Source organism: Mauremys reevesii, linkage group 5 (assembly GCF_016161935.1).
Source record: "Mauremys reevesii isolate NIE-2019 linkage group 5, ASM1616193v1, whole genome shotgun sequence".
NCBI classification, from domain to species: domain Eukaryota; kingdom Metazoa; phylum Chordata; order Testudines; family Geoemydidae; genus Mauremys; species Mauremys reevesii.
Window position 1 is genome coordinate 51,159,191 of NC_052627.1, and position 27,397 is coordinate 51,186,587.

Sequence of the window (27,397 nt, forward strand, 5' to 3'; positions counted from 1 at the left end):
TTGGGACTGATCATTTAACTTTAGGAATCGACCTAACAACTCTTTCTTAACTTAATCACTCTGTTTATAAACAAAATTCTGACTCCCAGCCTCAGGGGTACAAGCTGGGAGCAGCAGGTCTCCTGACTCCTCTGCAGAACTCCTTACATTGAAGGCTCAGGCTGCCTGCCTGAGGCCTGGGGGAAAACACCTTCCCATGTGCCCACCCAGCTCCGCCCATGGAAGCACTTAGTATTACTATGATGGATACACACTTGATGGTGCTGTGTGTATGTCACTTCACTGAAAAACTTCACAGGACTATTTTATGTCACTTTTTACAAAGGCAAGAAGTCATCCAAATGTGAATTACCAAAATCCTTAACATTATTAAAGCTGTTACAAAAATATATATAATAAATAGGGAGAGAAAAGAGTGTCTCTACATCTGGGTATAGTGCTTAGATTATCCACAAAGTAGCAATACTGAAAAGGGACCTAAATGCAAAGCTCTGGCAAACTTAGAGGCCAGCACTATAGAAGGATACTGACCAATATGGAAACGGATCCAAGTCAGGGCAAAGGCAAACACAGGAGAGTGGGTTTTGGAACAGTTTGCTTTTCAAAGTCAGCTGATTTCCAGCGTGACACAGCATTACGCTTCCTTTCCATCTAGTCAGCTGTAGCGCCTCCGTCACGGGCTATTTATGCGCCCACCTTTCCCCTACATCCCTCCCACCCAGTCATTCACCGCCGGGCCACCAGCTTTCTCTTTCTGTGTGATGTCAACTGCAGAGCTTGGTTTCGGGAACCCTTTACGGGCAAGCCCATGTCATCAAACGGCAGAGGGGTGGATTGTAAATGGCCCGGCTCCAGACAGGCTCACCAACCCCCTCTTGTCCAGCGAAAGGCCGCCTGCAGCCCGGTAACACCGGGCCACACGAGAGAAGTCCCAGCCCGTCTAGTCCAGGCTTGCTTCAGCGGAGCGGAGTCTGCGTGGGCGCTCCCCTCCCCTGCGCTCAGCGCTGGTCGCTGCCGGATGTTTCAGAGACGCTGGGAGCCGGAGTCCCCCGCGTTAGGAGCTGGAGGCGTGGGTAATAACGGGAACTAGCTACGGAGAAGCTGCTGCGTAGATGGGGGGCGGCCTTTGTTCCTGCCGTGTCTGAGCAGCACCGGCCCCTTCTCCCCTCTGTGTACGTCTGTGGCGTCCCACTAACATCTGGCCGGGCAGCTAATGCTAGAGGAGGAGCCCGCAGCGGCAGCAGGTGAGCCAACCCCGCACTCCGGTCCGTCAAGCCTTCCACACTCAGCAGCTTTCTGGTGCCCTCGTCTAGCTTTTTTGGGGGGCAGCGGGATTATGTATCAGAGTCCTGCTAGGTCCTTGTGTTCGGCCCTGTCCACTCTCTGCTGTGCCCCTTGCACCACCACCTCCTCGTCGCCCCTGCTGCTGCTCCGATCTCCTGCTCCGGTGAAGAGAGCCCTTTCCCCGTCTGCACTCCTTGGCTCTTCCTCCTCTGCCTCGCCTCGCAGTGGTTGCTGTCACCAAGGGGCCTCGGCCGGCCAGTGTTCTGCAGCTGTAGGTCCAGGTGTTGCGAGTTCCCGAGCAGGTGAGTGTTTAGAATGTTCGGGGTCTGAAGCTTCCATGGAAGGAATGTGGGCATTAGAACGTTCTAATCCCGGACACAGGGAACTAATAATTTTTCTCACCATAAACCCAGTGTAGGCTGGTTTTAAAGGAATACGGTGTGGATTTAAACAAAAACCTAATCTTTCTCCGAAAGATTAAAAAAATGTTCCAAGAAAGCCATAGATTAAGAGAGTGTGTTTTTTAAATCAAATTTACTTTTCACACTGATCACTGATTTTTATTTTATGCAATCTTGCCCCGTTGATTAAAATAATGTATTCTTAGTTTTTTAGCTAGTTTCACTTTATGGCTCTCCATGTTCTAGCCAGGTGCTAATATGATTTTTAGTTGAAAACACTGTAGAGGAATTTATAAATTCTCCCAGACTGTAATATGTTTAAAAGAGGAAGTTTAAAAAGATCCACAGAGACTTATGTTTCTTGGTCTCTCTAGAACCTTACTTCTTGCAACTTTAAATTTCAGGCCAGTGCTTTTCTTTAACATTCGAGTCACACTTATAAAACGCAAGATATTTAGAGTTAAAACTTCTTGATACATCCTCACCCACTTCATGCCTTGGTATCGTCACTGTATGGTTAAGAACATAAATGGTCTGTTCTCAAACTTGATCATTCTTGTACACAAGTGGTGAAAGAGAAGATCAGAGCTAGGGCATTTCAGCCTGTATTTGCTCACTTGAATGAATATGCACATAAGACCTTGCATATTTTGATCTAGCTTTTTTGCAGTCAACTTCCCTTAAAAAGCAAAAACAAAACTTGTTTCTACATGCAATATTAGGCTTTGTTTAGACTAATAACTGTGCTGGTGTAATTAAAAAGAATGAGGAGTACTTGTGGCACCTTAGAGACTAACAAATTTATTTGAGCATAAGCTTTCGTGAGCTAAAACCCACTTCATCGGATGTATGCAGTGGAAAATACAGTTGGAAGATAGATAGATATATAGATATATACACACACACAGAGGACATGAAAAAATGGGTGTTACCATACTAACTATAACAAGAGTAATCAATTAAGGTGGGATATTATCAGCAGGAGAAAAAAAAACGTTTGTAGTATAAATCAGGATGGCCCATTTCTAACAGTCCTAGTATAGTTGTACTGCAGAGGTATAAAGTTTAATCCTTAATGACATTCAGACTGACATTCAGACTGTAAATCAGAGGTTCTCAACCTATTCACCAATGTGGGCTGCATCCATATACACACACACACCACCTCTCCATCTGCAAAAAAAAATACAAGGTTTAGTATTTATTATGTGACAGCAATATAATTCAAATCGATATAGTACCTTTCATTTCAACACTGGCAAATGTCTAACAAGAGCATTTTAAATTAGCAAAATAAGTCAAAACATTAACTAAGCGCTCGGAGAGCATGGATGCATAGCCTGCCTGCAAAGATGGGGAACACTGCCCCCCATGCACCCAGCCCAGGACTGTCCCCAGACTGCCCCTTCCCAGTTAGGGAATACCCCCTATCACCCAACCCCCCTGGGACTGTTCCCCCAGCATCCAGTGAGGCCCCCCCCCCAACACTGGGCTGGCACACGTGCCTGCCCTGCAGAGGCTGGGTGCCCTGTCCAGGGCAGAATACCCCGTGCCCCCGGGACTGCCCCCTCCAGCATCTAGGCCTCAAAGCCAGCAACTATCCCCATGCCCCCAAAGATTGCCCCTCAGCACTCAACCCCTCCCAGCCACCAGTCCCCACCTAGAGTCTGTCCCACATGCACCGGCTGCACCCTCTCCCCATGCCCCTGTACCCCCATCCCCATGCTCATTGGTCATCTATCTTGGCTGCATATAACTCAGTCATGCAGCCCACCCTTCCCACCTGCCGCTGAGGTCCTAGTGCTCGGGAGTCTACTCCAGCCAGGGTCACTGAACCCGCAATCCTGTGGGATATGGGGGTGATGCTTCTGGACCCGATCCTGCCAGGGGCTGATCCTGCACCATCCCATTTTTGCACCCCACCCCTGCCAGCTCTGTGCCCACAGCAAGTGTCCCTCTCTAGTTCCGACCCTCAGGATGACATATGGGCTTCAGTTGTATGCTGATCAGGCTGCAGGTTGTAAATAGTTAAATTAATCAATTTTATAGTATGCTGACTATTTTGCTTTGGGGACTGATCCAACTCCTGATTAAGTCTGAGTCTTTCCACTGACTTCACTGGGAGTTGTATCAGTCTCACTTGTGCCCCAATTATACAACTGGTTCCACGCAGGTGGACCATTGCACCTGAATGGCACCCCAGTAGTGGAGTAAGCTGAAGGACTGAGTCTTAATATTTGCTAATGCCACCACTTGGCACATATTACTACCTTTGCTGAGCCCTGAAGTTGTTCTATAGATCTATGGACAATAACACATAAAAACCTAAATATCCAGATTTTTTTCCCTGTTAAGTTAATAATATTTTGAATTAGCTTGGATTGGGGGTACAGAGTTGAGTGGATCATGGGCTGACATTGTGTGCAAAATTTCACCCTGGAATGGATTTTTATGACAAAGCTTTAAATTCCAGAAAACAAGGACTCAATAAATATGTTGGCTAGAAAGGATAAAAAAAAAGTACTAGAAATAAATACTGTACTATATTAATGTTTTAAAAATAATACACTAGCAAAGACATCTCACTAATGCAGAGGGCAGGGCAGTTGTCTATATGTAACAATAGGAAATGTAGTGCCTGAGACTATATATCTCCAACTACAGACCATTTTTGAGCCCTGAAGTACAGTGTTTGACATGTGGTTTCCAATGTATAATGACAGAAATACTTCAAGGTATGCATCTGACAAAGTGGGTATTCACCCACAAAAGCTTATGTGCCAATACTTCTGTTAGTCTATAAGGTGCCACAGGACTCTTTGTAGCTTTTTACAGATCCAGACTAACATGGCTACCTCTCTGATACTTCAAGTTATGTGGCTTTTAAAGATATGTTATTAGTGAGAGTGACTTACAGGCTTCTTCAGGCCTCTGATAACTAATGCCTGGATCCTGCAGTTGGCTCTCCATTGGAAAGCCAGTTGCAGGAATAGGACCTAATTTACTTAGATTATGATTTAGATTAACAAAAAACAAAATGGAATGTGTGACTTTCTGGTTTTGTGAGGTTACCCCCATCCCCTTGAATTAAAGGAAGGCTCAGGTTCTGAAACAGAGCCGAGTTTCTCAATCTCCCTTGAAAGCATGGGTTACATATCTCAAATTGTGAGGGGTGGGAGATTTTAGGCCAATCACATTTCCTACCAATAACTTCCCATGTTGTACTGTTACAGATCTCTGATCTTCAGAGTGACACTCATCTGGGGGTTTAAGATTTACTTTATATGCTTATTTTTCCTTCAGAAACCAGAAGTACTTGAGCAAGAACTTTAAAAAAAAAAAAAAAAAAAAAAGTAGGCTGCTCCTTTATAATTGCAGTGTAGATCTGGGCAGTTGATTGTATGCAGGAGTAACTTGTCATTCTTTAAAAAGAACGAGGAGTACTTGTGGCACCTTAGAGGCTAACAAATGTCCAAATAAATGTGTTAGTCTCTAAGGTGCCACAAGTACTCCTTGTTCTTTTTGCTGATAGAGGCTAACATGGCTACCACTCTGAAACCTTTTCATTTTTTATCCTTCTCCTAACTTTTTTTTTTTCTTCTCATAAGTGTCTTAGTTTGAAAATACAAACCTTGTTTTTAAAATGCCACAGGAGTATAGAAGAGTGCATTGGTGGGGCCAGATACTTTTTCATTTCTTACTCAGAAGAAACGCCCAAGGAGTTCTGCCAAAATAGACACGTCAAGTCTTGACTCTCGCTAGGATATGGCCATTCAAGAGGGTCAGCACTGGAAGCTGATAGGGTGGATAAAAATCAATGTTTGTTTGTTTTAAATGAAAAAATATATTTTTATTTTAAATTAAATACAAGTTTATTTTTTAAAAATAAACCTATTCAAAATTAAATTTGAAATTGACAGCTTATGCTAAGGCCTAAACTACTTATAATCTAGTAATCTTTAAATACAAAAAAATATTAAGTAGTATATATTTGGTGCCAGTAGTTTAAAGAAAGTCAAAGCACTGAACTGGCAGAAGTACTGGAACTCACTAAGCATCTGGAGCTAGAGTTTGTTGAAGTAGTATCCCAGCTTTTGTCAGCAGTAGCTTCTTCTGCAGATGCAGAGAGAAGATTTTCTTCATTTCAGTTTAAATAGTTCAGTTCTGTGATCAGTTGATTCAAAGGTAAGAAACCACTGTGAGCTGAAAAAAACAGGAAAGCTTTAAGAATAAAATGTAAGAATAAAACTGGGTGTGAGAAGATGAGATCTACTAATTCTAAAATTTTGAAGGACATGGTGAATAGAAATAACCAGTTCAGTTCACTAACTGCAGGTCCTACTTCCTTTGTTTAGTTATTTTTAAATGCAAAGCATGTTTTAATAAATGTTTTTCTTGTGTATCCAGCACATTTAAGGTAGTTTTCTTTAATAAAAGCAGCAAAGAGTCCTGTGGCACCTTATAGACTAACAGACAGTCTATAAAGTGCCACAGGACTCTTTTCTGCTTTTACAGATCCAGACTAACACGGCTACCCCCTGATATTTTCTTTAATAAGAAAAACATAAAATGCTGTTTTAAGCGTTTAAATTGAATTTGAATTTCCATCCCTGCAGAGCCTGAGACAAATCAGAAGTAAGAAAATAATCTAATAAATAAGAAGTGCATCAATCACTATTTTCCAATATAAAAACTGAGAATCTGAATAAATAGATATACACTATCTCTTAACACATTTAAATAATTATATCTTGGATTGCCAGAAGAGCACCAAATTTAGTTCAAAGGCTACATTTAGTTGCAAATCAGCATGTTTTAATGGTTACCAACCATGGAGAATCAGCCTTTCTTCAGAAAAATAAAAATACTAATGCAAGCTATGATTAAAATCTATTATGTAAATAAGGTTTCTTGCTTGCTGATCTAAATTTGTGATTAAATCACTTTGACTTAAATCAGTCTGCCATGGAAGCTGAAGAATAAATTTGGTATTGTACATCCAAGGGCTGTGGAACTTCAGAGCAGATAACTGTTTCCTGATGTAAATAAGTGGCCAGTACATAGCTCCTCATACTGTGTAATTCACAGAGCAGTAGTTGGTTCAATTTAAGTCTGGGAGAGGCCAAATAACCTGGCTTCAGTGAAGCCATGCTCTTGTTAGAAGAAACAAGAGCCCACCTCTAGCAGCCACAGTTACCCGAGTTTTGTTTTTTTTTAACAGGAAAAGCTGATCTCCTTTTGAAAATTCGGATTATCAGGGATAGCTATCCTTTTCCTTCTAGATCTGCTACTGAAATTGTGCTTCACTTCACCTGACAGGAGCAGAATTTGCATTATGCCTGTTCTGAAATGCACTATATTGCATAGTTGGAGAGCACTATAATTACTCTCTTGCTGAAGACCTGGGTCCTGATTGTTTCTCTTATGCTAGTGTAACTCCATTGGCTTCAGTTATCCTAATTTACATGGGTTGCTGAATGTGAGATGAGGTGCATGATGTATGTAACCCACACACCTCCTAGGTGTGCTGTCTGTCCCCGCTAGTGGCACCGAGACCACTTAGAGATTAATGAGTCTGCTATAGCCTTAGCTAAGAGCCATGTGGCTTTTAGCTCATGCAGTAGAGGCTCATATACTAAGTTCCAGAGGTCCCAGGTTGGGGTAAAGATACTGAATTGGACTCTTATATACAAGATCAATTTTTCTCTGGTTGTTGGCATGAATTCTTATTAAATACACTCTTAATAAAAGGGATTAATTGTAGTGGTAGAAAAAAGAGCATCTCTTATGCCATCCTCCTTTTTGAGGTGAGATCTATTAAAAGGGAGCCCTCTAATAAACAAAAGCGAAAACTTTGATAAAAACTAGAAGAAAAAGGAAGCATGTCCTAAGCTTCAAAGGCTTCCCAGTTGATATCCTGCACAAGCCCCCACTTGTAATGCTGACAGACTTACTGCATAAGTCACATGGCTTTTAGCTAAAGCTATCAGACTCATTAATCTCTAAGTGGTCTCGGTGTCACTAGAGGGGACAGAACACCACACCTAGAAGGTGTGTGGGTTACATGGACACTAAATCTTTCAAGGTGTTGTCTTCAATTTATGGCTTAGGTGACTTCAGCTGCGATCTCCTCACATACTCTTGAACGGAGAGCAGCAGCAATGTGATTGGTGTTCTGAATAATTTTTCCTAGATTTGTCATTTCTGAGGCAGACAGGCACAGACTTGATATGGGTGGAAAGGATTTCTGAAACTGCAGCCAGTTCCTTGTGGGAACAGGAGACAGAGAGCTGTGGGTCTATTGTGGAAACAAAGCTTTCTTTTGTGAATTAGTATTCTCAGTTTAAAGAAACATTTGCTTTAGTTAAACATGTTTCACTCCAAATAGAAACATCTGTTTCTTATCTCTAAATTATCCATAATAACTTGTGTAAACTTCTTGCATAACTAGCTGTCTGTGGCAATTTACAGCCCAAGAGGTGTTCTAGTAATTGAACTCAGCTGCTTATTTTATGGGAATGACTTTTGCTTACTATGTATGAACAAGTTGGAATAGAAGGAAGAAACTATTCAAATCTCTGGTCATTTACCATAAGTGCTGTTGAACAACCTGCTTAATCAGACCGAACTAGATTGGTGGGCTGAACAACAGACTTTAAAATAAAGTCCAGCACCTAGGGTTAAAATTTTCAAAAACTCCTGAGTAATTTAGGAGCCTAATAGCTTAGCAGTGCCAATTTAACCACTTAGATTGTCCTCAGACCTTTGTCTTGTACATGACACATTGTCCATCATGTTCAATTTAGGGGTAGAATTTTCCAAAGTGCTTCAGGGACATTTTACTTGTTGTCTGATATTGTGGACAGTGTGTTATGTACAAAACAAAGTTCTGAGGAAAATCTAAGTTATGGTCTGTGCATTGCATCACTGGGGAGAAAACATCAGGGTAGATGTCAAGATAATGATCGATATGTAAAATTATGGCTATCAGATTTCTCTAGGCCAGAAATTATTTTCCAAAATTCACGGGACAGTCCCATTAAATGCTTTAACAATTAATCAGAATGTCTCTTTTTCTACCCTTTTCCTCTGCTTTCGTTTTGGCTCTGCTGTATGGGGTCTGTCTGGGCTTCCCCCAAGAAACTCTTCAAACCATCAAAAAGAACAAGGAGTACTTGTGACACCTTAGAGACTAACTAATTTATTTGGGCATAAGCTTTCGTGGGCAAAAACCCACTTAATCAGATGCATGCAGTGGAAAATACAGTAGGAAGATATTTTATATATACACACACACACACACAGAGAACATAAAAAAATGGGTGTTGCCATACCAACTCTAACAGGACTAATCAATTCTATTACCAAGAGAAAAACTTTTGTAGTGATAATCAGGATGGCCCATTTCAAACAGTTGACAAGAAGGTGTGAGTAACAGTAGGGGAAAAAATTAGTATGGGGAAATACTAATACTAAATACTTTGTGTAATGACCCATTCACTCCCAGTCTTTATTCAAGTCTAATTTAATGGTGTCCAGTTTGCAAATTAATTAATTAGCCCACCTTAATTGATTAGTCTCATTAGAGTTCGTATGGCAAACCCATTTTTTCATGTTGTCTGTGTGTATATATATCTTCCTACTGTATTTTCCACTGCATGCATCTGATGAAGTGGGTTTTAGCCCACGAAAGCTTATGCCCAAATAAATTTGTTAATCTCTAAGATGTCACAAGTACTCCTCGTTCTTTTTGCTGATACAGACTAACACAGCTACCACTCTGAAACCTTCAAACTATCAGGCAGTTCAAAGGCAAAAACATTACACTGCAATTTAAAAGGCTGTCTTGAAAGACATGATCAAAGTACATCAAGAACTATGTTGAGACCATATAAGTTTGCACAGATAAGTAGTTAAGTCAGTAAATGCCAACTTCTCCCCCTCGGGGTGCATTTTCACTAAGAAAAAGGTCCATTTTTAACTCCTCACTAACACATGGTAACTAATATGGGTTGAAATTCCAGTGCAGACAAAGCAGTTTGTAGTTCGATGAGAGTTAGCAGGTCAAGGTAAGTCGTAGGCTTCCCCCATAGTCTTTACCTCAACATGCTATGGAGGAGCCTAGGATTTACCTTGATCTGCTAACTTCCGTTGAACTACAAACTGCTTTGTCGTCACTAGGATTTTAACCCATGTTAGCTATCATGTGCTAGCTAGCATGAGTTAAGAACATGCCTTTTTCCTAGTCAAGATAAGGCCTTGGTACATGTGTTACACATGCTAAGTGTGTGTGTGTCTTTGTCCCCTATAGTGGTTGGTCCTTATCAAAGGCTGGTTAGACTGTTGTTGCTTCCAGCTAATGGATGGAAAGTACTTTAAGTAGGTGCTTGATTTTATGCTGAAGGTCCAGGGTTCAAGCCCTGCTGTTGTCCCAAGCGAGGGTAGTTAAATATGCAGCATTCTATCTGATTAACTGACCATACTGTTTCTCAGTCAGAAACATTATATGATCTACTAGAACTTTAGATACAAGTCTAGCATCTTCTACTAATTTGTGCTGTCCAGAAAAGCCATTTATAGATACAAGATATGCAGTGAATGAGGCTGAGCTCCTGCAGAGAGAGCCCTTTGCCTCCCTGTGTTCCATAAAATCTGTGCAGTGAATGAGGTGAGGGCTGTCTCGAACCCTATTTCTTCTCAAGGTTAGGAGGGGGTGGAGCAGAGCACCAGTCTCTCTGCCCAGAAATCAGTGGACATGGCTCAAGAAGTGCTCCTACGTATCTACATAGATTATCTGGAGATTTCAACAGTGATCTTTCAAGCACACTTGTAATCATGTTGTTAATATGAAACCTATGAACTGCTCTCTGATGGCATTCTTAGGAAATCATGTCTTCTGCTGGTATCACTAGATGCCATGTGCAAACTTGGACTTGCACCCAGATTCCTAGACACGTTCTACCACTCCCACCATGTTGAGAGTACGCTATCTCTGCTGTAGGACAGTCATGGGAAGAATACTTGCCGAGATGGTGTTCCTGACTGCAGCATCACCCTAAGAATGTCACCTCCATGTTAACCAGCCCATGACTAAACTACAAACTTAATTGTGACTCTTCTCTCCCTGTAGGTGTTTTGTGATATGGTGAACTTCATCAAAAGGGCAGTTCAAAAACTTTATACTGTCCTGTTAATTACTGAAGATATGGAGAGCAACTGACATGCTTTAGCTCAGTTAATCTAAATTGTGAGCTCTTCAGGGCACGGACCCTGTACTTGTCTAAATGCCAGGTGCCCATATGGCACCGTAGAAATAACAAACAGAGAAACTTGGGAACTTGCTAGCTACCAACAGCTGCTTCTGGGAAAGCATTACTGTTCCCTGATTACAAGCATTATTAAGATGCAGAGGACTTAGGGGAATTCCCCTAATTTAAATAAATAGGGGACAAGGAGAGACCAGGATTCCTGTAATACAGCACTCTAACTTGGCTTACTGGCTTTTTTTTACAGCTGACAGGCTATCAGCTGTGATCTGGCTAGTTTACAAATCTAAAATGCTGAATAAACATCAGCCAAAATATTTTGATTGGCCTCTAGAAAAACATTACTTGGAATTTAAAGATGTTGCAGTATCATGCTGCATATGATGTGGTTGTGGTGTTAAACTTGTTCACTGGTAAGATTTTAATTTATTATCCTAGACACAATCTGTATACATTCTAGTTCTCTTAGTAGACACAAGAACAGTGTCTAATCTCAACTACTTCTTATGTTTGAACAGAAAAATAATCTCTTTTGACCCCTTAAATCTATTCCTCTTTTGAATTATTTTCCTCAAACTCTCCAAAAAATACTCACTTTGGGTCAAGACAAAACCTGAAAAACTTTCAGCCCAAAGAGACTTCTAAAAAAGTTATGAATATATGTTCTGAGGTTATAATGAGCATGTGTTCACTGTAATCTCTATTGCAGTCACTCTTATGCCACTGTTATAATACAGAATACTTTCTAACATGATGAATGTTCAAGTTCCTCATCTTTTGGTACTAAAGCAGTCCATAATGCTCATGTGTTGACTAACAAGCATAAGAAAAAATTTCATTCAAGAATCTTTCTTGACTCAGCATATTGGTCACTGTAATAGCCTATTTAGTTTAGCTTAACTATGAAAGTTAACCACTTAACCAAAAATATTTTCCACGCTAGTCTTGATTGTTTGAAGCAATTCTGCCAAAGGCCACTAGATGTCCCTACTTGACTAGTTTGTTCAATAAAGAATGGTCATGTGATGTTAGGACTCACATTTATGTACCTTTCACCATTTAACTTTGTTTACTGCATTGGCACTGGTGCATCCTTGCAGCTTAGCAGGTGTGTATGCAAGATAACTATTCTCTTTGTTTACTGTTTTGGAATTGTGTTGGAGTATTGCAAAACCTGTGCTCAGCTTAAACGCTGAGCTCTTGGGCAGTGCTTAATTTGTAATGAAAGAGGGACCAGGACTCAAGCCATTAGGTGCCAGGGCTCAAGCAATTTTCTTACTTTCATAACTGACATGCAAAGCCCATAGGGCCAGGGCTACAAACTGCCAACCTAGAGGTGCTGGGTCTGAGCCCTAGCAAGACCCAGCACCAATTAAGCACTGCTCTTGGGTAATACTGGAAGTGTTTAGAAGTTTCCACGTATGTACAAACTAGTAAATATTTTATATAGTTAACCAGGTATCTGGCAGCTGTAAGACAGCATCTCCATATATTTCTGTGAGAAAGAAGAGGATGTATAAATAACCAGTTATTTTTTTAATGTATTTAAACTTGATGTTTAATTTTAACAGCTATATGAGGCTTTAAGTTCTACCAGAAGCTTGAAGTACCCAACCTGCTATATTACTTTTACACTACTAGTAAATATCAGAATTTTAAAAATATTCTGTGTAATCTTATTTGTCTTCATGGTAAACAAAAAATGAGAGAGCCAGTTCTGCAAAGAATCTGTTGCGGGAGAGGCATCCGCTTCCTCCAGTGTAGAAGGTCAGACCACTTTTCTTTTTTTATAATTAAAGTATAAATCTGCTGCTTGATCAGGAGGAGCAACGGATTACAAGGAGAAGAAAGCTGAAATCCTTTACAGAAAGGTATTTCACAATCCAGATAATAATACTATAAGTAGAGGAAAGGCACAGTAGGGAAAGAATAGATTTAAAAAACACCTAGACAGCAGGAACGTATTTAAATAGGCAAGACCTGATTTAAAATTTACACTAGAATGCTAAAGCAGAAAGTTATTTAACTAGTAAGCTTTTTGGATCAGGGACTGTATTGTACTATATTTATACAGTGCAGTGGGACCTACTGTAGTACAGAATAATAGTAGCACCAGAATTGGTGGTCATTCTAGAGAAAGTACAGAGGAAAGGTACAGTTGTAAAATGGTAAACATCATATCTACTCTTACAGAACAAAAAGGGGAAGTTGTATTGAGGAATGATCCAGGCAGTGGTGCAAGTAGGGCAGTACAGTATGGTATGCTGTACCCTTAAGATATTGATTGTTGGTACACTGTACCGGAAAGACACAGGAGCAGAATGTGGGGCTGCCAGGCAGCCCCACGCCAGCAGCTCCTCCGGCACAACTGTGCTGCCCGTCTTCCACAGGGCTGTACAGACCTCAGACAGGAGATGCAGCTGCATGGAAGGGCTGGGGGCGATACAGCCATGCCAGAGGAGGCCGGTGGCCCCACGTTCTGCTCCTTTCACTGCTGTGGTTCCGGAAAGCCCTGCAGTTCAGAAGTCTGTATCCAGCGCAGAGGACAGAGGTCCCCCACCCCACCCCTGCCCAGATAACATGGGATGGGGAGAGCACAGGGGCAGGGAGGAGTCACGTGAGGGGTTGTGACACCCCCTTAGCTGGTGCCCCCCCCCTTTGTGTCCCTCCCATGAGTCACCTAAGCACCACTGGATCCAGGAAACTGCAGACCAGTAAGATTAACACAGTTTCTACTCTGCAAAGGTACTGGGTGGGAGGGAATGGAAGGGGCAGAGGATTGCACCATGTTTCTCTAGGTTTCCATATCAAATATGATCAGTTTATAAATTAAAAGGGGGGGAAGTGGGAGTTTCTAGTTGTCAGCCCTGCAGACTAATCCTGGGCTTTCAGAATCAAGATGATTTCTTTCCTTCTTGCACATCATCAAGGCGTAAAAGGCTCTGCAGATACAATTATGCTGTTAGTGACCTCTGGCAATTCCATAGCAAGCCCATTAAAGCCATGGGTATAACTATCTGAAATGACCAAAACCATTCTGTTGGTGCGGAAGAGAACAGAACCTTCTTAGCTGTTCTGCCTCTGCAAGGCTAACGTGAGTAGAAAGTTAACACTTTTTTGTCATGAAAGACAGCAAGTGTGATTACACAAGGAGCAGATCTTGTGGAGTAAGAAGGTGCCACTTTTATGTACTCTTCAGAAGAGAAGCACAATTGACTTTCAGTCCCTTTTCTAGCAGGTTTAACAGGTAATGATAAGTGAATGGTAACTAGGGCTCTAGTCAAGCAAGTCATCATGACATTCTGGTTTTATAACAAGCTGAACAGAAAGTGGCTGAACATCTCTAGATGTTTGGTTTGGTTCCACATGGCCCTGGGAGCAAACCTAAAGATATGTGGATTAGATTAAACTAAAATACTCATTAGGATTTAAAGGAACATGGTCATCTTGGGAAATTAGTCTTTTAAAAAAAAAAATTAACATTTAAGATTACCATAGACCTTAGTTCCTCTTGCGCCACTGTCACATTGGGCAGTCCAGCTCCTCCGTTGATTATGGGCACTCACTAGTAGCGGTACTTCTTCATAGGTGATGACAGCACATTCAGTATCCTCTGTCACTGTCCTCTGCCCATTCTTCCTGGGCCTTCCTTGCTTTCTTTCCTCCCTGGTAAGTTTGGATGGGCGATAAAATGTGACTTTTTCCCCCAAAAGTGGATCAGTTTGCCTAGACACTGTTACCAGATTTGCCCATTACTTTGGGGTATGCTCATTTATTCGGGTTACTCTTCAGGGGGCGGCGGTTCTGTACTTCTATCAATGTACTGCTTGTGTCACTTGTGTTTTCATATGGAGCTCTGCTTCTCCCTGCTACAAGTTCCCTCCCATTGGAGCTATCCTGCAGGACATAGGTTCCCTAGGACTGGGTTTCTCCAACCCCAGAGCCAGATGAACACACACACCCACACATACATTAACAGAGCAAGTCTGAGCGGACTGGGTCAATCAGCACTGTCAGGCTGTTACCCTTATGCATCCCAGATTCAGCACTTCCCTATCCCCACTCTCACATCACAATTGCACTAGCAGTAACCTACTTGATGAGCAAACCCCACAGTATTTTGGGTGCTGCAGGGATCTTTAGCTTAGGTAAAAGAAGTGTTGCTGTAAAGTGAATGGGGGAAGCTAAAAACACAAAAGAGTAAAGTTCAGCAAGAGAGAGTGAAGCGACCAACTTAACCATAAAAGTTATTTATTGAATAATAGTGATAACTACACAAGGGCTAAACCAATATAACATACGTTATTAAAGGTTAATACCTAAGGCAGAAAGGAAAACAGAGAGAGAGAAGGGGATCTCACCCACTCCATGAGGCTTGAACTGGTCGGGGTTCCCAGGTGATGGTGGTAGCTCAGGGTCCTGAGTGCTGGAGACAGGCAGAGCCCCCAGCACGATCAGTCAGGAGAAGATGGAGTCCCAGTGGAACTGATGCAAAGGTTGAAGGCTACTGTATGGAGAACACTCTTAGCAATTTGCACAACTATGATAGGGTTGTGTGTTCACACACCCAACTTTTCTGTGGCTGGTTTATGATGGAGCTCATCAACACAGTGAGTCAACCCTATTTGTCAGATTTTTACACCATGCCCACACAGTGTGAATAAAATCCTTTAGACAAAGCTATATAAGGAAATGGTTGGAAAAGTTGAAGATCATTTAATTTGGTCTTATTCAGTTCAAAAGCTGAAAAGAATTGTCATAACAAAATGTTTTTGGAGAATTGTGCTAATATGGGGAGGGAGGATCTTGAAGCCAGTTTCTGCTGGTCTCTTGGTTTCTGTCCAAGAATAAATAGTCCCAGGAACCAGCAGACCTGTTCACTATATACCTCTCAACCTGGCAAGACCCAGATATGGGCAAGTGTCTGACAAAGATCCACAATGAGGGACAAAAAATACGATTTATGCAAGAAACTTAAAATGCTGTGGGATTCCTTGTTTATGAATGCATTTATTTGTAACTTAAATCTAACTATTAGCCCTTAGTATTCACTGGATTTTTTAAAATTTAAAAAGCCTTGTCAGTTCCCCTTAAGGTGCTATGAAGAGGTAAGAAAACAGAACTTTGAGAGAACCCTAGCTGCACTTTTTGTGCAGCACTTTGAAACATTCCCATACAGTGAGGGGCAAATGCCAGAAGTTTCTGGACTTTTTGCAATACTACTGTTGGTTCACTAGCCTACTCTGACTTGGGAGATGAAAGATCAAGCCTGTATTTGAAAATAAGGAGGCGGGGTTAATCATACCTGATGCTGAACTGTCACTTCTTTCTTTCCAGCGTGTTCCATGGGAGACAGTACGAGCAGGCTATATAGCACTCTTGCTAAGACGTTGAACAGCAGTGCTGCCTCCCAGCATCGGGAATACTTGGAACAGTCAGACTCGGAGCAGCTGGATCCCATAGATCCTAAAGATCTGCTTCAAGAATGCCAGGCAGTTCTTCAAAAACGCCCTCCCCGACTCCAGAGAGACTTTGTAGACCTGAGAGCAGATTCTACCAGCACCCATCGTCCCATTAGGGTCATGCAGTGGAACATTCTTGCGCAAGGTATGAGCCTTGTATAAATCTCCAACTTGAGGTAGTCCCCTTGGAGCTAGACACTGTTGAAAATGAATTATATGTATTTTTTTAATGTAGATATAGTGTGTTTGCATAGAGTACAAATATATGGAATTGGGAGGGTTAGGGTAGAGACATGTCTATTTCTGAAGGAATAGCAAAAATAGAAAGCTTCTGGGTCTGAATTCATGTGACCTTCCCTGCACAACAGTCACACAAACATTTCCTTTTCTTGTACTTATAAAACTGAAGCTGCTACTCCTCTCTCCCCATCTTAATGTGAATAATAGAATATCAGGGGTGGAAGGGACCTCAGGAGGTCATTTCGTCCAACCCCCTGCTCAAAGCAGGACCAATCCCCAAACAGATTTTTGCCCCAGATCCCCTCAAGGACTGAACTCATAACCCTGAGTTTAACAGGCTAATCCTCAAACCACAGAGCTATCCCTTCCCCCGAGGCATCTCCTATTACATTGAGATGCACACCACTATTAGATCCTTAGTGACCTCCAAAAAGTAGACTTGCCCTCTGTACTACTTCTTTTGAAGTTGAATTATAACACATCCAGATCATCCTGTGGCAATGTATTCACAAAAAAACTAGTTAAACTTGGTTCAGAATTCCAGGAATTTTTTCATTTGTCTTGGTTATTGCTACTTGGAAAAGCACATTTGAGGTGAAATAATTAACTGGAATAATTGTGTTTATAGTGGTATTTTCCATATTGTGCACTCAGTGCTGAGGGTTGAACTGGGAACAGTGGCCTCATCTCCCCTTCTCTCTGCACATTTTTTTTAACTTTTGAAAAGACCATATTGAGATTAAGAATGTTGTCAAATAGCTCTCCTATCCAGAGTCCTTTCTGCCCTGTAACATCTTCCAAATGATAGCGTAAACACAATAGCATGGAAGAGACTTAACAAGAAATCCTTCAAGATGACGTAGCAGCCACATGTGCTAATCTAGTTTAAAGCAACTTGTAATTTTTGGGGTGCCCTGTGTGACACACTTCTTTACAAAGGCCTCGGTGTGTAGAGGTTGTTTTTGTTTTTCTTACCAGACACTTCTGAAAATAACACCCCTTTGAGGCATCTCAGATTGGGCATCCAAAATCAGTAGTCACTCCTGCAAACTGTGGCCACAAGTACTTGTAACTGGGTATTTTGGAGCAGCAGTTCCAATCCAGTCTGGTATCCATGACTTAGGTATATGCCACAACTTTTGCACACATGTATCCTACAAAGTATGGTAATAAAATCTCCTGACAAAATGGAGACAATATGTCCTATAAACCACACTTAAAATTAACTTAACCCTTAAATCCATTTGGGGTTAGGTCCAGATTTTGAGTAGAAATCTGTATACTACTTACTTGTAGCTGGCAGTATGTTTACAAGGGAGTCCCTTATTTTCACAGGCCCATGCAAGTCTCAGTTAGGAAGGGGATGATTTTCTTTGGCAATTGATAGGTACTGATGAATTTTTCATTCCAGCTCTTGGAGAAGGCAAGGACAACTTCGTTCAGTGCCCCATGGAAGCTCTCAAGTGGGAAGAAAGGAAATGCCTCATTCTGGAGGAAATCCTTGCATACCAACCAGACATTTTGTGCTTGCAAGAAGTGGACCATTTTTTTGATACCTTTCAGCCACTCCTTAGTCGGCTAGGCTACCAGTGTACTTTCTTCCCTAAGCCATGGTCCCCCTGTTTAGATGTGGAACATAACAATGGGCCAGATGGCTGTGCCTTGTTTTTTCTCAAGGACCGCTTTACACTGATCAACAGTGTTAATATCCGTCTAACGGCAATGAAGCTAAAAACCAACCAAGTGGCCATAGCCCAGACGCTGAGATGCACTGAAACTGGGAAGCTGTTCTGCATTGCAGTCACTCATCTGAAAGCCCGTACTGGCTGGGAGAGATTTCGATCAGCACAAGGCTGCGATCTTCTACAGAACCTAAAAAATATTACCCAAGGAGCAGAGATCCCTCTAATAATCTGTGGAGACTTCAATGCAGAACCCACCGAAGAAGTTTACAAGGAATTCTCTAACTCCAGTCTCAACCTGAATAGTGCTTACAAGCTGCTGAGTGCAGATGGGCAATCAGAGCCTCCTTACACTACATGGAAGATCCGGCCCTCTGGAGAGTGCAGGCACACACTGGATTATATCTGGTATTCCCAGCATGCCTTAAATGTAAACTCTGCTCTTGGCTTGCTGACTGAAGAACAAATAGGACCCAACAGGCTGCCATCCTTCAATTACCCTTCAGACCACCTGTCTTTGGTGTGTGACTTCAGCTTTAATCAAGACCCTGACAGGCTTTTATAACTTGTTTAACCTCCATATGGTGTTGCAGTGTCTTAACTCCCCATTGTTAAGGAAACTTTTGATGAGGTTGGATTTACTTAAGGATGGGGTATATGGATGGCTTAATATATTTTCAGGCATGTTCTTGAAAGTAACTTTGCCATTCAAACCTTATAATTTGAAGCCTCCAAAGGAGGAAAAAGGAGTTGACTGCCAATTTTTGAGTTGTGATGGTTTTGTTCAACATGTGCTTTGCCACAGCTTAATTTGAAAATTGGAGGGGAAACTGCGTTCTTCCTCCTTTCATTCACTCCTTTGTTTAAGGACTGAATCAATCCTGAAATGAATGTTCAGGCCTTTAGTTCTCAAGATAAGAATTCAGTGTATATGTAAACAAACAAAATTAGCATGCTGACAGGGCAAGTTTTAATGTTTTCCCCTTGGTGCACATACAAGGGTAAGAGGCTTGACTATATAAGTGTTTTTATTTATTTTTATATTGATGTGTAAGCAATGCAATTGACCAAGTTGTGTTAAGCCTAAATGTAGGAAACACAAGCATTTCAGACACACAAGCAGATCTAGGAAGGCCCTAGTAATTCTGAAATGATTTGAGATGGGAGAATTAATCTGTGTTTTAAGAACTGATAGCAGCTTCCATAGAGCATGTAATGTGATGCAAAGCCAACTCCAGTAGGAGTGCCTACGAGAGGAGACTTGACCATAGTGTATGATGTAGTAGTACCTTCAGTTTTGCAGAAAATGTGCCTGCATCAATGCATATGTGGCCTGTAGAGACACAAAGTTTTAACTACTATTTTCCCTGTACTTCCTTTCAAAGGACACATTTAATCCAGGAATATTTTGCTTGCCAGTTTAATGCCACACATTTCTGAATGTTTTAAATTTATAGTCTTATTTAGTCTTGTCATAGTTTTACTAACAGTTTTGATAAAGGTCCGATCTTCATGCTAAGCCCCACTCCCCCTGCCTTTTTTTTTTTTTTTGTGTATGTTGCATTGCATTTTGAAGACTTAACACTGGCATTTTTTTAGAAAATGGTAAACAATGTATTGAGAGGGACTGATGGATCTGCCTCTGCCATTATAAAACACAGGACAGAAAGGGTTGGCAGCAGTCTTGAGTTTCTCTTTTTTTGTGGGTAAGTGGAACTTTAGCAATGCATTTAAATTGTGGAAGAGAGAAAAATATTAGTATAAGCAGCTCTTGCCAGCCTTGCTAAGTGGGGAGTGCGTTTCTCCACCAAGAAGGCCCTGTAGCTATGGGTTGTGAATACAGCAGTGAGAGTTGTTGTTAAAGTAGGGGTGAGGAGGGCAGGAATGGTGGCTGGAGTGAGGAAGCCATGGGGCTGACTTTGAGGGGGGTCGAGGTGGGCGGGGAAGGAACCATCCATAGGGCAATTCCAAGCTAAAGCAATATTTCATTTCAAGTAATGTTACTGGCCCATTCTGAATTGTAAGTGTTCCAGATACATTAATAAATGGTCTTTTTAAAATAATTATCAATGTAATGTCTTCTTGCTAAAGTGTCCGAGTATCACAACTTTCAAAGACATATTTTTCAGAAATTGTCTTCGTTGGCGACATGCCCAATCCTTGATAGAGTTACCGCCACCGTGGAACTATAGACTCCATTTGGTGAGGCACGGACCAAAAGGCAGCCAGAACCCACAAAGACGACTTCTGAGAAATAAGCCTTTGTTTTGCTGGCGAACTGCCTTCTCTGGAAGTACTGCAAAATGCATCTAAACCTTACATTAGGCTATGGCTATATCCTTCTTTTAGGGACCCTAATTGACATACCAAATTCCACATTAGTGAGCCAATGGAACTAGAGCAAAGTAATGTCTTTTTTCCCCCCTCCCAGAATGCAAATACCGGCTGACATCTATCAATTAGAAAAAGCAAATGTGGCTACTTGGGTAAGGAATGGTGTCCCTAGCCTCTGTCTGTCAGAGGGTGGAGATGGATGGCAGGAGGGAGATCACTTGATCATTACCCATTAGGTTCATTCCCTCTGGGGCACCTGGCATTGACCACTCTCGGTAGACAGGATACTGGGCTAGATGGCGCTTTGGTCTGACCCAGTATGGCCATTCTTATGTTGCTCATGGGGTGAGCATTTTCACTTAGTCATGCTGTGAAATAGGGGCTCTCTGCTGCAGATATGTGCCCACTGGCTAGCTCCCTCCTTTCCTGGGTCAAACAGGAATGGTTGGAGTGGGAGGGTAAACACTCCAGTCTGATACTGTGTTGACCACTGCTTTGTCTTACATTCCCACCCCACTACCTGCTTGCTCTGGGTCACCACAATTGCAGCAGCTTATTCTGCCCTGTCTTTCTCTGATTCTTCTCTGAAAAGTCTTTAAAGTTCTACTCTTCTGCTAGTGTCCTGAGCCACAATTTTTTGTGCCCTTAATCCCAGTGCAAAACATGCCTGGGTGTCAACAGAATTGTGTAGATCACAGACATAGTATAATCCTTCACTTTCACTGTGGAGACTTGCGTTCATGAATCACAGGTAGTTTAAACTTGGGCCGTCAACCTCAGCAATTTGCAGTGCCTCAGTGAAAACTCAACCAAATAACCTCAGAACTGTTTCTTGCTGCCCCCTGCAAGCTGTTGTCTGAAACACTTCCATGTTTCCACTCCAAAGTGCTGTTTCAGAAAAAGGTCTCTGCCAATGTCTGACAACCCACCCGTCTACTTAAAGACAGATTGAAATAGTGTTCTAAAAACAGTATTAAAACTGAGATTTAACTAAAACTTAAACCTGTAACAAATTGGTTCCTTTCAAAATTTCATCTTTCATTTCCCAATATTAAAATAATTTAAAAAAAACACCACCCCAGTCTCATCAGAAGCCAAGCGCCTATTCTCCCTGCTGGATCTTCCAGCAAATTGCAACAGCCTCTACTTTTGGAATTGCAATCAGGTATCGGCCTAATTTTTCACCTGTGATATTACATAGTCTGGGTGACTTGCTGTCATAGGTCCAATCGAGCACTCCCACTTGGCCATTCACCAGGCTGCTTCGAGGGGATCCAGCTGCTGATCCCCATGTGTTAAGCATCTGGAATCTGAATAGAGTCCAGGCACTGTCCACTGACTTGGGGCTCCTAGGCAGGCCCTCCCTCCCAGCTTTAAACACAACCTTTCCCAGAATCCCATTGCAGGTATGAGCCTTCTGGTTTACCTCTTCAAGGGGGCATGTGTTAAGTGTAACTTTTAAAATGCACAGAGATTTTGCACAGGCTTCTAACACCACTGCTCTTGCTTTTAAGATAAAGCACAGAGTGTACAGATCGCATTGCACTCAGGATGTTTTCTATCTCCCTCACCATAGCTCACCCTTTCCTTGAGACATGGGCTGAGTTCAGCGGGGAAGGATTTCCACTGCCTCAGACCCCTGCAACAACTTCTCTCTGAGCTGGTGAAAACGGGCAAAGACCCCAAATAGATCAGCAGCTCCTGCCCTTTTATAACCTTTCAGTCTGTCAGGTGACTCCAGGATTAGCCTCAAGTGACCAGATCTTTGCCACAAGACTCACCTCCCCTGACAAACCAATTGTTGTGTGTGGAATCCAGCCTGTTGTCTCAGATGCTTGTATTTGGCTAGAAAACCATCCTGAGTTAATGTTCTCTATTGTCAGCCCTGTATTGCTACCCCTTGGAGTTTCAGTCCAACAGGGAGGCAAATAGACACTAGAGATGACAACTAGTCCCAGCATATATAATAGTTTGCAGTCTGAAAGATGCAAAGAGTTCATAATCTCACACACAACTCAAATTGTGCACAGGTTCCCTATGTTATCACACATGCCACAACTGGAAAACAAATGATACCGTATATCTTCCGTTCTGAGCCAGGTCACAAAATGCTGCAACCCACCCTTTTTCTCCTCCCCTGCACTTTTGTTATAAACAACATTTCCCTTCATTTCTATGTTCATGTTGCTGAAAAAATTCTCTGGTTTTTCTCACGAATGTCTCGTGATTCCAAACTCTCCTGGGGCACTGAGCCACAGCACAAAGGCTGCAATAAGTCCTGTTTACTAACGGGACCTACGAAGCTAAACTATCATGCAGATCGGCCAAAATGGCTTTTTCTGACTGATGGGCTGCCTCCCACCCTAGGGAGTGTGTGGGGGGGGGGGTTTCAGAAGATCTGTAGGATGCTTTTACTATTTTGTTTGGAATCTCACCATCAACGGTTTAATTTGTTTTTTCCAATTAGAGTTAAAAACCACTGTCATACTTTTACACCCCCCCCAAAAAAAAAAAAAGTTACCTCCATGTCTTCTGTACTTGATGGTCTGATTTCTGTGCAACTGTCATCACTGCCAAACCTTTATATGGTGAAACAGGGCAGGAGCCTCTTAGTCCACTCAGTCATCATTCGAGGATTGTCTGCAACTGATGCATGTCCTTGGAGACTGATGATGAGAGGGAAGTGAGAAGGGGGACACTAAATGCAAGAGGGCTGGAAAGCAAGTCACTTAATTCCTGATTTAACAGGCCCAGGAAGTCACAGCTTTCTGGTGGACTTGCAAGAGGAGATTACAACTACTGTAGTTGAAGATGTGTTGCATTCTCCCTTAGTGTAACTATTAAAGTTGGACAGCATTTGGCAATGAACTGCTACAATCTAGGTCAGCTTCGGCCTATTAACCCAGCTACTGCCATAAAAGAAGTTTTGTGGGCCCCCACGCTGAGGAAGACTAAAATGAAACGTTGCCCTTGGTCTTTTAGTATTCTGCAAGAGAAGAGTTTGCAGTGGTGAAAGTGCTTTTGTTCTTGTATTGATAGTAGCTGGTCATTTATCTGAAGGAGCAGGAGAGCCACTATCTTTTTGTTGTTGTTTTGGAGGATGAGGGGGAGGACCCCATGCCGCAGTGTGACTGATTCTAAAATACAAATGTCTTCACCACCCAAGTTCTTCTGGGACTTGCCTGCTCTGTGAACACACACTACTCAATATCCAGTGTCACATTCTCTTTTTTAATCTTAAGTAGAGGCTGTGCTAACTTTTATCATCATGGAGTCCTTGTTCCCTCCCCAAAGTTACGCTGCAGGAAGAAATTATGAAGTTATTTCATTGTCTAAAAGGTTGTTGGGGGTGGGTTTTTTTTGTTTTTTTTTTTTTAAACCTGCTGCAAGTTCATCTTTCAACACACACAGAGCTTAAACAAATTAATGTCACAGGCCCACCCCTCATCTCCCTACCCCCCCCCCCCAAAAAAACCTAATACCCACTAATAGGTTTACATACACTATTATGGCATACACTGAATTTAGCTTGTTCTGTCTATGATCATCTTTTTGCTTGAAATGGACATCTACATTCAACCAACTTCCAATGAGTAAGGACTGAGATGTCAGTCCTGCAATACAGTAAATTTACTTTACCTTAATATTCAAGTTGATATCTGACTGTCTTTTATCTACTAACTGTACTATACCTCCAATCACTCTCTGCTGTTATTCACCAAGCAGAGGAAGTGACAAAGAACGTAATTTTTGTTGGGAGGGAATTTTCCTCCAAACCAGCTTTTCAATACTGTTGAAGTTCTTGGATCAGTCTAGTAACAAGTGACTCCTCTCTCTAATCAGAGCTAAGTGTAAGATGCTGGCAACTATCTGCTAGAAAAATGCAAACTCTTGTTCCAGACTGTTTCATGCTAAGAAGGTGGACTTCATCAAACTGAGAAAATAGGATAGGTAACATGACAACTGATTGTCTATTTCACAGTTTGCAGCAGTTGCCTTGGGAACAGACAGTTTTGAGCAGATGGCATAGGATTCTGGTTTTGTAATTGATAGACCAAGGCCCCTGCCACAACAGGAATTAATAGTCTGATATTCAGCTATCTATTCAAGGTCACAACACAGGAAAGGCAGCCCTTTGTTGCCACTCATGTTTGACCTCGCTCTGGTGGTCTGGCTTACACAGAAATAGAATATCCTTGCTATAAAATGCAGGTCTCGTTTGAGAAGTGACTTTGAACTAATGACATTGTGGGATTCCAGCTCCGTGTCTCAATGGCTTCTGTATCAAATGTGCTCGTTTTACAACTACAGACGTTCTTTTGAACAGCACAGGCAGCCCGGGCTCTGAGTCAAGCCTGGATTCTTTCCACCTCATGCAGCAGCAGGCTCAAGAAGTTCTGCTGGCCAAACCAGGACTGCCCTTGCACAGAGCCAAAGGTATTTAGAGATCTAAAGACACAGATAAGTACCAGGATCTTCAGAGGGGTCTAAGTGCCTAACTGCCATAACTGCTTTTGAAAATCTCATTAGGCTCTTTTATGCATGTTTAGACACCTAAATAACTTTGAAAATCTGACCTAAACCCCCTTGTCTTCAAATCATGCCCTCAACAACCTCTTCCTTGCCTCCAGTGACGTTGTACAGGTGTCATTAACTACAATTTACTAAGTAATATGCTGGAGAGTGGGGAAGGAGAACTGTAGAAGTAGTAAACTTTGAGCTTCAGTTAGGGGTGAGAATTTCTTTCCTTCATGCATTATCTGTAGAAATCATCGAGAGGTTGCTGTTGCTCTCGTCTCTCAGGGGTTTAAGTGTTAGGGCCAGCCTCCTCTCCAAACTACCACCAGCCTAAGCTGCCAAACTGAGCAGAGTACTGGGTAGGTGCTCTGAGGGCCAACTTTCTTAATTTCAGGGCAGCTAAAGATATCTTCCTGCTGTAGCTCTCAGAGATACAGTACCTTGATAGTGACCAAAGCCTGCCTACCCTTTTAAGAAGCTAGTTTAACAAGAACTAGACAAAGGGACTGGATGTTTGAAGTGCACAGTAAGCATCCCTTCCATTTCAGCCATAGCATATTCATGGAGGCTTTCAGATTCTAACAGCCCTTGCTGTGCTTCTGATGAGTGATCTGCAGCAGCATTCACAAGTGTGGCACGCTCACTGCTGGAAAGAGGGGACAGCCAGGATAGTGGCTGCTCAGAACTTTAGGCTGTTGGGTTTAGAAGTACAGCTTATAGCTGCCCTCTATCCTTTTATTTTTATGATTGCATGAGGAAGAGGTAGAGAAAGTCCTGACTGCAGTCTAGTAAGTGTCATCAAGTCTGGATCCTTATTTGTGAACAGAAACTTCACTCTAACTAGAGTTGTATATTAGGTGGAAGGGAGTTCCTCTGAACTGTAACAACTCCATGTATTCAAAGGTTCATAAAGTTTCATGCTGTGGGCCATATCTTAAGTGTCTGAGTGATGTCAACTTCTCTCAGGCATGGTCATGCAACATCCCTTTGGTTAGCGATTGCTTATATGGAAGACATAAAAGTGTTCTTTAAAAAATATGACAAACTCAATTTTGATTTTCATCTTCCCCTCTATCTTCTCTGTTCTTCTCCATTGCATGTTATCTGATTCTCTCACCCCTGCCTCTCACCAGTGGTTCTAGGCAAGTCCAACTCTACTGTCTCCAGTTGGCAAGGGCAGCTCTTTGTTTTCACTCCTCTTCTCCATAGTGGCAAGATACACAAGACATAGCTACTTTAGGCTGGGTGCCTTTCTTCCAATCCCTTCCACGCACCTCCAGGTTCTTGAAATAGCAGTCTATGGAAGTGGCCAAGGAGAGGACACAGTCCCACTTGACATGGCAGCTCCTCAGGGACTAGTTGGTGAGCCTGTCAACCACCTACCCAATCCCCTTCACCCAAATAAGCTGATCAAGGGCAGTGTACACAACGTGAGGATTCTGTCATTTTTTTTATTCCAGCCTCCTCTCTGGTACTGCAGCACGTCAACCCAGTTTCTTCTTTCTCTCCTGGACTGCTGCGGTCAGTCTTCAACTTCTTTCTCAACGTGTCCCATTTTCTCCCTGGCTCATGAGTAGCAGGGTTCAGCTTCTTCATCTTATAGAAACCTCTGATTCTAAGGGTTAACCATTAGGACACTGGATGCTGCTCCCGCCTTTCCCTGAGTCAGTTCTCTGCCTCTCAAACCTCTCTTCCCTTCTACCGTGAGTATATTCAGAGGGTGCTCACTATGCAGCAGACTTTGCTTCCCACCCACTGGCTTGCCTGTATGAAGTCAGTCTGGGTTCTAAACCATCTCTCTTCCTGCCTGAAGATTTTCACTTGGTCCTGCTTCTTGCTTGACAACCACTTCTCCTTCACTACTTCCCCCCCACCCCATAGACATCAAGATTAGCTGGCCTTTTTAGTTAAGGTGCAAGCTTTCCTCTTTTTACATCTCCTTTATTGATTCACACGCTCTCTAGAGTATAAGCTCAGACTGTGCTTAAGTGAATCTAGAATCTGTACAACCCTCTGCTCTCAGACTGTAATACCTATGCAGTATCCCCCTCTAACCACTGTTTTCAGTCTAGTTCTCATGGATACAGAACTCTGCTACATGTTCCTGCCAACACCAAAAGTTCAAAAAATCAGATGAACGAACAATGTGGACCGTGAGACATGCCAAAACCCAAAGTTAAGTTTAAACCCAAATTTTAATAAATGTTTTT

The 27,397-nt window shown here is 42.2% G+C and overlaps 1 protein-coding gene across 2 annotated transcripts; it reads left to right on the forward strand.

The window, feature by feature from the left end:
• The first annotated feature begins 732 nt into the window (after window positions 1-732).
• Window positions 733-20,247, forward strand: NOCT (nocturnin). Of its 2 annotated transcripts, none has more exons than XM_039540631.1 (3): window positions 733-1,586; window positions 16,289-16,558; window positions 18,065-20,247. In XM_039540631.1, the coding sequence occupies exons 1-3, from the start codon at window positions 1,214-1,216 to the stop codon at window positions 18,898-18,900; spliced, it is 1,479 nt and encodes a 492-aa protein (XP_039396565.1). In that variant the 5' UTR covers window positions 733-1,213; the 3' UTR covers window positions 18,901-20,247. The 2 variants fall into 2 exon arrangements, with proteins under 2 accessions (XP_039396565.1, XP_039396567.1); XM_039540633.1 differs by having other exon boundaries at window positions 737-1,244; window positions 18,065-20,245.
• The last annotated feature ends 7,150 nt before the right edge of the window (window positions 20,248-27,397 follow it).

Excerpts from the sequence above, each read along its gene's own strand:
- NOCT (XM_039540631.1), top strand. The coding sequence starts at position 1,214 with ATGCTAGAGGAGGAGCCCGCAGCGGCAGCAGGTGAGCCAACCCCGCAC. Across the intron at positions 1,587-16,288 it reads TGTTGCGAGTTCCCGAGCAG|CGTGTTCCATGGGAGACAGT; the intron begins GTGAGTGTTTAG and ends CTTTCTTTCCAG. Across the intron at positions 16,559-18,064 it reads GTGGAACATTCTTGCGCAAG|CTCTTGGAGAAGGCAAGGAC; the intron begins GTATGAGCCTTG and ends TTTTCATTCCAG.